The following is a 9,414-nucleotide window of genomic DNA, read 5'->3' as shown; positions in this document are numbered from 1 at the left end:
AGTTGACGGGCACACAGGATCCCCGGTTCCCCACCCCAAGCGGTTGTTCCCCTTCGTTAAACCTTCCACACCCATCTCCTCCCTTCCTGCTTGTACTCTTTCCCGTCAGAAATTCGCTCCAGAAGTCGAGCTTGAAGATAAACCGAATCCAGTCTCTGCAAGGAGGAGCCCGGAGCCAAAGATGAAGATCGTTCCGGTCGCTTGCTTGGAGGACAACTATGCTTACCTGTACGAATCCCAAGTCCTGGTTCTTCTCTGTATATAGTATCGTTCGATGTCCAGTTGATTGGCTCTGTTCAGGGACCCGTTTGCGATTTTGAGATTCTGTTTGTTCTCTTTTGAAGGATTATTGACGAGATCACCAAGGCGGCGGCGGCAGTTGACCCGGTGGAGCCGGAGAAGGTGCTGGCGGCGGCCAGCGAGGTCGGCGCCTACATCGACTGCGTCCTCACTACCCACCACCACTGGTAGGCCATCTCGTAGTCTTTTTATCCCGGCCTAGTAATTCATCGAATTGCTTCCCTTTTTGTTAAGGCGACCGGTACTTAATTGAGATGTTCTGATTCCATGATTCTAGAGTTGTTGAGCATTATCTTATAGGGGTTTACTGACGAATGGAAGTATAATTGGAAAAAGAAAGTGGTTAGTATACCTGATTCAGTCATGCTACATGGTAAAACTCAAAAATGGAAATGGGAGTGAAGGATGTCCAGCTATCAGCAAGCTGATTCAGTACTGCGCATCCCTCACTCCCCAATACAGAATAAATAATGATGAAGGAAACATTTTAATGATTTGAAGATAGCTAGTATCAGGTGGTTGGTAGAGATGCTGAGGTATATCCCCCCCTCCCTCCTTCCTTTGCGCCCGGGTGAAACCCTAAATCTCCGGATTGGGCGACGACAGCGCTCTGGCGTCGTGTTTCTTCTTGGAGACGCCGCCTTGGGTCGGCGGAAGGTGTCCGTGCTGCGTGTGTGCCCTGGTCTGCGGTTGCGGCGCTTGCCATGTCTTCTTTGGCGATCTCCGTCCTGATGCTGAAGTCTTTTGGGTGGCCAGTGCGTTGGCCGGCGGCGAGGCTTGTGGTCTTTCGCGTGCGGTGGTCGTGTCTGGTTCTTGTCCTTGGTTTGATGCCCTTGGTGCTCATACGTGCTCTAGAGAGCTGCTCCACCTGCCGACGGTCCGGCGCCCTACGATCCAGAGCGAGAAGGTTGGGACCTTCTTCGAAGGTGGAGGCGGATGGCATTCCGGCTGCGATGCGCCAGGACTTGACGGTGGCAGGATTCCCGGTGGCGAGCTTCACGGCGTTGTTTCTCCTCCGCTCTGGTTCTTCCTTGAGATGATGGCCTTGATGACAAGTTGTTTTCTTTGTAATGTTTCGTTTGCTTGTTCATCGATGTTTGTAAGCTGTTTTTCAGCATCCTGTAACCCTTGCCGGCAACGGCCTTATTAATTTAAGGCAGGGCTACAGCCTACTCTTTTTTTTAGAAAAAAGGTGGTTGGTAGAATATGATTAAGACCCCATACATGCTATAAGCGTCAGGTTTACCGCAATCATATGGTGAGCCGATAATGGTGATTTTTGCCTGTAGGGATCATGCTGGTGGCAATGAGAAGATGAGACTGTTGGTGCCAGGGATTAAGGTGTATGGGGGATCCTTGGACAATGTGAAAGGCTCAACTGATCAAGTGGAGAATGGAACCAAGTTGTCAGTGGGAAAGGAAATTGAGATACTTTGCCTGCATACCCCATGGTATGCTTTATTACTTTCTTGCCCTGTAACATAATTCTCACCTCCTTATTTGCTGCATCTTATGGGAAAACACCTCCTCATTTACTGTATCCCATATGATTCCTGTGATATTTCTTCTGAAAGTTTAGAACTTGAACCTTTTTATGTATAATGTGATGCTGAATTGTTTACAGATGTGCATTCGCTGATATAAATCATGTTATGGCGTAACTACTTCAGGAACTTTACTAGAATTACTGATTTGGATAGTGCTGGCATCCTTTTGCATGTTGGCTGTGTGAATGGTCAAGTTTGTATTTTTTTTTTGTTGCTGGTCCTTACCATTTTTACATTTTTATTCTTCCAACAGTCATACAAAAGGTCATATTAGCTACTACGTTTCTACTAAAGAGGAAGACCCAGCAGTATTTACTGGAGACACCTTGGTTAGTATATACATCATCTAACAATTGCTCTTCATTTTAAATGCCTGACCTTTTTCGGAATCACAGTTCATTGCTGGTTGTGGGAGGTTTTTTGAGGGTACCGCAGAGCAAATGTACCAGTCCCTTTGTGTTACACTGGGCTCGCTGCCTAAGTCAACTCGCGTTTACTGTGGCCATGAGGTAAGTTTTTTAGCTCTTTCTAGAATAATATGCCTACAGTTTTTTGATAAATTGAAACTTTGTGTATAGTCAAATTCTGTGTGTTTCCATTTCATGTGTTCAATCTCGATCAGTGTAATTTTTTCTGCCGTGTCATTCTTCATCTTTGTATGTAATTTTGCTGTCGTGTCGGTCTACTTCTTGAAGATAATAATGATGTATGCTTTTCAAGATTCTAGAGTATGTGAAATCATGAATTCTGAATGTCCTTAACTAAACGGTACTACCCATTGCATTTTCTGCTTGGCACAAATTGTTGCCATCAGTCTCTCTATGTTACTAAAACAATTTTTCACGATTTTTTGAAAATTGCTGGAAACACTTTTGCCATTAGTGTCCAGGCAACAATGATTTGCATTATGTGTCTTGGTAATAGTATCTTTTGAACAGATAAGTGATGTATATCCTGTTCTTTTTATTTCATGGTGATCCACAGTACACCGTAAAGAACCTGCAATTCATACTGACAGTCGAGCCAGAGAACGAAAAGACAAAGCAGAAACTGGAATGGGCTCAAAAGCAGCGTGAAGCAAATCAGCCAACAGTTCCCTCAACTATAGGAGATGAGTTTGAGATAAACACCTTCATGCGTGTTGATCTGCCCGAAATACAGGTCCATAGTACACACCCACATCAGCTAGTTAATACGAATCAACATGATACCAGCTACTGTAATCCATAGCACAACTTAGAATAGTAGCTTGTCGCCTCATCAATAAGAACTAACGCATCAGTAGTTCAAGTTCGTTTCTTTTGTCAGTGATGCTTACCTAGATTGTATCATCAAACTTGCAGGCAAAATTTGGTGCCAAGTCACCAGTTGAAGCGCTGAGGACAGTCAGGAATACTAAGGATACCTGGAAAGGTTGATAAACACAGCTACTACCCATGCCTGTAGGTCCGGCTTCTTCTGCTAAGTTAAGTTGGTCGCTTTCTTCAAGCTGGCTGACACAGTAATCTTTTACCCTGTAGGTGGGATTCACTGCCGTGCAATGCTTTGAGAGTGGTAACAAATAAGAAATGCTATATCAAGTATGTGCTAGTATGAATCTAATAAGCAAGTTTTTCATTTCAAAGAACACAAAGGGAAAGGGGTTCAATATGGTAATATGCTTCGGTGCTGTAGCAATCAGACATCAACATGTGTGTCATGCTAATAGTTATGTTCTTTTCTCGGCAAAACAAAAATTATGTTGGTCTATGGCAAAATGTCTCAAGTATATCTGAAGTCTGCGATGGTTACTTGCATACATCTATGATAAGCCACAGAGTTTTCCGAACTCTTTCCCCGCTTAATAATGATGGGAATCAGGGACACGACACAAAATGGAGGAAAGGGACTTGCTGGAGCTGCTTCGGCATTCATTCTCATTTCTTCTGTGGTAGCGGCTTCGGCTTGAACGGTGGGGCAGAGGAGCCGGCGAACTGGCCAAAGCCCAGATGGCCGGGGGCCAACTTGGGCGGAGCGAACGGACCGAAGTTTATCGCGGAGGCTGACGGTATGGGTGTGGACGCTGCCGCTTCTGTGACATGTCCCCCTTTGGAGCTTCCCTCAGCGCGTGTATCACAGAACACCTGCTTGGCTCTCTCCAAGAATTCTGGTGTGCCTCTCTCCGAGAATTCTGGCCTGCTCATGGTCGTTACGAGCGTGAGAAGGCTGTCAGTCTCCAGCTTACACTCCGGTGCGTGTGCCTGCTTGACGACGGCACCATCCGACGGTGGTGTCTGAAGCGCCGCGCCAGAGGGAGACGGTGGGTAGTAGCTGCCCCCACCCGTGGCGAAGCTGTTCCAGTATGATGCTGGGCAGGGGTTTTGCCTGGCCCGGTTCTCGCACTCGAGGCTCCTGAACTCGGCGGCCAGGCGTGCCCTGAGCCCCGCGTGCCGCACGAAGCGCCGCAGGCTGTCATGGTATGTGTGCCCCTGCACCTGCGGATGCTGCACCAAACGGGCATGACGGTCCCCGAAGGCAGGCAGCGTCAGCGGTGGCGGCATCATCATCCTCATCCCCCTGCCACCATCAGCATCGTCCCTGTAAGTGAGCCTCCTCTTCCCCACCCTAGGGCCACCAGGTTCCACCGCCTCAGCCGCTGCTGTTGCCGCCGCTGTGAGCCCAGTGACAAATCACATCAGCATTTGTTCAGCAATACACTTCGATTGTAGGAGCAGTATGCATGTGCGTTGGTTGGATGTTGCAAGAGAGCATCATTGGCTCAGTTACCTTTTTTCTTTCTCTTTACCATCGATGGCGCGCTCTTGCCCTCTCTTGCTCCTTTCAGCCTCGCCTTACCATTGTCTGCGGAGATGTTGCCGGCTTTCTTCCTGGGGCTGATCTGCTGCCTCTTCTCTGCGGAGGTGCCGGTGGCCTTCACCGGCGTGGTGTTGGGCCGCTGCTGTGCAGGTGCAGCAGCAATGTCAAGTGAGCCACCGACTTCGTTTCCATCTTCTTGGTCTCTCACTGGCTTGTTCGGCCCGACTTCCAGCTGCTTCTCACGCCACGCCAGGAGGTCCGACTCGGAGTACATCCCGCGGCTCTTGAGTGACAGGAACACCTGCTTGGCTTGATCCATCAGTGCCATCGCCTGCACAATGAAAAGGAAACCTTTTGTCACGTTGATATGGTTTGGTTGATTGAGGAATCAATCAACGACCAATATTAACCTCTTTATAAGGTACGGTTTCCTGACTGTTTATGGAAATTGCTTTCTGGAAAACCATGTAGACATCGTTCTGCAATTGCATATATATGAAGATGGTTAATTCCTCAAAAGAAGGAGAAAAAAAGAGGCGAGTGCGCAATGAGATGGATGGACCTCGAATTGCTCTAGTGTCTGGTACATGCCATCCTTGTTCTTCTGCATCAGCGTTGCAAAGTCCCCCGGCCTGTTTATTCGTTCTGCGTAGTCGCATACCTGCAGTACCATGTAGCAAATGAGTATCTATCCATGTTTCAGGCTCCCCACCCCCCACTGAAACACGAACTATGTGATTGTTTCCATCGTGAGAACGAAAATTCATGGCTTACCTGGATGTCATCTGGCATTGCAAACAAGCCGAATCTGTCTCTCCTGCAACGGAGGAAAGAACACACATGTAAAAAAACTTCGAGCTTTAACTCAACAGACTAAAAGGAGATACTGGGTCTGGCTAGGACACACTTCACTTCTTTCATTCTATAGTCACTTTTTTTAGCCATCCAACGGTTATTTTTCATCTTATTCGACTACCTCTAACCTTCCCTGTCTCTTGTCAAAAAAAAAAAAAAAAAAAACCTTCCCTATCTACTTCTTCTGCACTATTAGTCCATGAGCACCCTCTTCCTTCCACATCAAATTCCCGCTAGGTGAGAGAGCCGAAGCTTCATCTCAATCGAGTCCCATCACCCCAACCCTAACATTCATCCACTGCCATTTCCTTCACCGGGTCACTCATGAAACCTGCCTCGCCACGCCGGTGCCACCAAATGGGAGGAAGAAGAATTAAAGTTGGCTCTCTAGCAAAAGAAAGAAAGGTGTATCGCTAGATAATAATTGCGACATTTTTCGTAAAATTACGCACACTTTTCTTAGTCATATGATTTCCATCCAACCGGTCACGTTTCATCGTCTTCACCTAACCCTAACATTCCTTATTGGCCCTTCATCATCGATCTCTCACGCCGCCATCGCCGCCCTCCTCTCCTCCCCCATCTCCAGTCACTCTCTCGTCGCCGCCTCACCACTTGATCCTCGACCTGCCCAATCGTCTCCCCAACGAACATCCCTCCAGGCTCTCGAAGTGGTAGTTTTTCTACATCGTCGATGTCCTACCCTCCCAATCCTAAACTCTCTTCGTTAACATCTCCTTCCTCGCCGTTGACGGTGAGATCCGCCTCGCCATCACATGTATCGGTGATGCTAGAGATCTCCACCTTGGCCACCAAAGGGAATGAAGATTAACCAAAGGTGACTGCTCTAGCGAAAGCGAAAGGCGTATGGCGAGAGCACAAAGTTGCCTTGTTTATCTTAAAGTCCCACTCACTTGTGTACCCATGATTTCCATCCAACGGTTATGCTGCATCGTGTTCACCTAACCCTAACTTTCCTTATTGCTTCCTCCATCTCTCCCACCGCCGCCGCCACCCTCTCCTCCCCCACTTCCGACCAGTCTCTCATCGCCACTGTCTTGCCTGCTCGTCGACCCGCCCACACCATCTCCCCGCAGCGGACATCCATCTAGGTCCGGTGGGGTTGGATCTTCTCCATCGCACATGGCCCCCAGCGCTAGCCCTAAACTCTCTCCACCATCATATCGTTCTTCCTTGTGCCACCGGAGGGGAGGAAGAAGAAGCAAAGGAAAATCACTTGTGCTCTAGCAAAACCGAAAAGAGATAAATAATAGCCCAAGCTTACAGCTCCAGTGTGTTGAGAATCCACTCGATGATCTGCCCCGACATCGATCCCTTGCCCGATATGTTACCTGAAACGAAATTAACATATATTCAAGCGTGCACATCCAGGCACCATGACCACAGTAGTACAGTACCAGAGACAGCAAGAAAGTGGCAGTGCTAACGTACCAGTAAACCCCGCGTGGATCACTTGGCTAGACGAAGCTTCTCCCTGCAACTTCTGGAGAAATATGTACATGAACCAGGATGTGCGTGTAAACACAAAGAGAAACAGAAAATCCAAAGCTCCTGATGATCAATTTTACCTGGATCTCGCCATTCTTTTTTCCCTTCCCACGCGCGGCGCTGAAGATGGTGTCCCGGATGATCTGCAAGGGATCCACGCGGCAGGCATCAACGCCGTCATTGTCGTCCTTCTTCTGCTCTTCGAGCTTTTTTAACCTGTCACTCCGCCTGTTCCCATTGTCAGACATGGATCTCTGCGCGCACCTCTTCTTCTTCTTCCTTCTTGGTCGATGGATCTAGTGAACAAGAGGAGAAATGCATGCTATGGTGAGTGGCAATTTTTGCGAGCCTGCGACACTCTAGAACTTATGTACCATGATGTCTTTTCCAGCTGGTAGCTCTCATGCGTGTATGTCTATGTAAAACCGTGAATGCTCTTCCTGAAATGGAAGTTTAAATTTATGTAGGCCTTTTAAGGCTTTCTAATACTGTTTGACAGATTGCATATAGCAGCAATGCACTAGAATAGATGAGCCAGTTTGAAAATACCTGTAAAAGCTTTTGGTCTTGTGCTACTACTAACTTACCATTAACGCCTTATTTTATACTTTTTTCTGCTTTCCTTATGTGAACACTTCTTTTCTACAAATCTGGAAATCTTTTTAGATTATATAGCATGTGAAGAATGCGAAGACCACTAATGCGCCTTGGGGTCAAGTGGTCCCTTTACAGAAAAAATAATCTGCATCGTCCAAAAGAAAATTAAAAAGAAAGATCTCTCATTAATGACTCAATATTGCTTCTAGATTTGAAGTTTTGTGAAAATCGTGGTTAATCAATGAGTTGAGTGTAAAAACTACTCCAGCAGTCTTAATGCTGGGGCCCCTAAACTGCTTTTAAGGGCAGGCCCCAATCCCCCGGTCCTTAAAAATATGTTAGTACTCCAGAGGCAGCCCCTGATACTCATCATATATTCTATTTTTCCACGATTTTGACATGCATTCTATGTATTTTTATAGTTAGGCACCACGGTATGTCAAACATATATATATCCTACACATAGGATTCAGCCACATTTCAAACACAAGTTTAAACAAAGCCAAGGCAGTAATTCTAAAGCTTACAACCAGAGCTACAACAAGATGAAACACAACAAGTCCAAATAACACAATTCCACCTGGAAATTCAAACTAAACATAAACATGAAAATGGCAAATAATAGTAGCAAGTGGCATACAAACATCGCACATAGTTTATCAAACATATGAATGAAACATATAAGTGAGCACTGTGAAGTGCCCTCAAATGCTCGACATGGTCATCTCTCAGTTGCTCATGTGTATGTGTTCTAAATCTTCCTACGTATCACCAAGGACTCCTACTAGAGAATTGGATCACCATGTCCTCCTTCGACAACACCTCAATGTCATGTTGCTCGCAATCGAAGCTCCCGTCTTCATGCCGCTCATCCTCAAGGATCATAGTGTGCAAAAAACCACAAGCTATCATGATGAACCATATAGTCTCTTTATACCATCATTTTTCTAGACCCCTAAGCATTGCAAAGCAAGCTTGTAGAATACCAAGTGCTCTCTCAAGACCGAGACCGCACCCGCACGAAGGAACCGCTCCCGCGTCTAGGGTTCCGCCCCGTGCCGCCGCCGCCAGGCCTTCCCCGACTCCCCCCTTCTCCCCCGGCCCTCGCTGTCGCTCCCCGCGGGCGGGCAGGAGGGCGCCAAGACCCTAGCCTTCTTCGACCCCCTCCTCCAGCCTCCCCATCCGCCGCCGCCGGCGCAGGCCGTCCGGGCAAAGCCCCGTGCGGTGCCGGCGGCGGCGGAGCTGCCTCTACCCGGGCGTTTGGAGGTGGGGCGCGGGGCCTTCTCCTCCGGCGACGGTGCTCCTCGGCTTGGAAGGTTCCGTGGCGGCGCGGGTCTTCGGGCAGCGCAGCGACGGGCGGCAGACTAGCGATGGCGCGGCTGCTTGGCGGCGGGGCGGCGAGGTGGCGTGCTGCGGGGCTCTCTCGGCCCAGAGCAGGGCCCTCGGGGCCCATATGGGGCTAGGCGGGCCTGGCTCGGGTGCTGCCGGACTGCTTCTGGCGGGCAGGAGAGGTGGCTGGAGCTGAGGTGGGTGAGGTGGAGGAGCGCGTCCAGCAGCATCCTGACGGGGGCTTCACGAGCATGGACTAGGTGGGTCTGTGCTCGGCCGGGCCAGGAGGGCCTGGTATGCCCCTTGCCGGCATGTATGGACGGGTACCGCCATTGGCGGTGGAGGCGGTTCCCTCCCACGTGACCACTACTTCATTGCTCCTCGGCTTCGAGATCCTCCTTTGGCTCGCTGGCCTCGACTCATTGGACGCGGTAAGGCGGCGATGGTGGTTCTATAGTCATGGTGGCGCATGTTGGTGGGC

At 48.7% G+C, this 9,414-nt stretch overlaps 1 protein-coding gene across 2 annotated transcripts; it reads left to right on the top strand.

Moving 5' to 3' along the window:
* The first annotated feature begins 25 nt into the window (after positions 1 to 25).
* On the top strand, positions 26 to 3,615 carry LOC124702385 (hydroxyacylglutathione hydrolase cytoplasmic-like). 2 transcript variants are annotated; one of them, XM_047234524.1, is made up of 8 exons: positions 26 to 228; positions 345 to 467; positions 1,590 to 1,751; positions 2,101 to 2,176; positions 2,243 to 2,356; positions 2,832 to 3,008; positions 3,191 to 3,289; positions 3,368 to 3,615. In XM_047234524.1, exons 1-7 carry the CDS (start codon positions 182 to 184, stop codon positions 3,263 to 3,265), a joined length of 774 nt encoding a protein of 257 aa, XP_047090480.1. In that variant the 5' UTR covers positions 26 to 181; the 3' UTR covers positions 3,266 to 3,289; positions 3,368 to 3,615. The 2 variants fall into 2 exon arrangements, with proteins under 2 accessions (XP_047090480.1, XP_047090481.1); XM_047234525.1 differs by having other exon boundaries at positions 3,191 to 3,293.
* Positions 3,616 to 9,414: the final 5,799 nt, after the last annotated feature.

The sequence above is a fragment of the Lolium rigidum genome, chromosome 3 (genome assembly GCF_022539505.1).
Source record: "Lolium rigidum isolate FL_2022 chromosome 3, APGP_CSIRO_Lrig_0.1, whole genome shotgun sequence".
Classification (NCBI taxonomy): Eukaryota; Viridiplantae; Streptophyta; class Magnoliopsida; order Poales; family Poaceae; genus Lolium; species Lolium rigidum.
The sequence above is the reverse complement of the archived record's forward strand: the minus strand, read 5'-3'. Positions and strand labels throughout refer to the sequence as shown.

Coding starts and splice junctions, on each gene's coding strand:
- LOC124702385 (XM_047234524.1), top strand. CDS start 182: ATGAAGATCGTTCCGGTCGCTTGCTTGGAGGACAACTATGCTTACCT. Junction 468..1,589: donor CTCACTACCCACCACCACTG/GTAGGCCATCTC, acceptor TTTTGCCTGTAG/GGATCATGCTGGTGGCAATG. Junction 3,009..3,190: donor TTGATCTGCCCGAAATACAG/GTCCATAGTACA, acceptor TCAAACTTGCAG/GCAAAATTTGGTGCCAAGTC.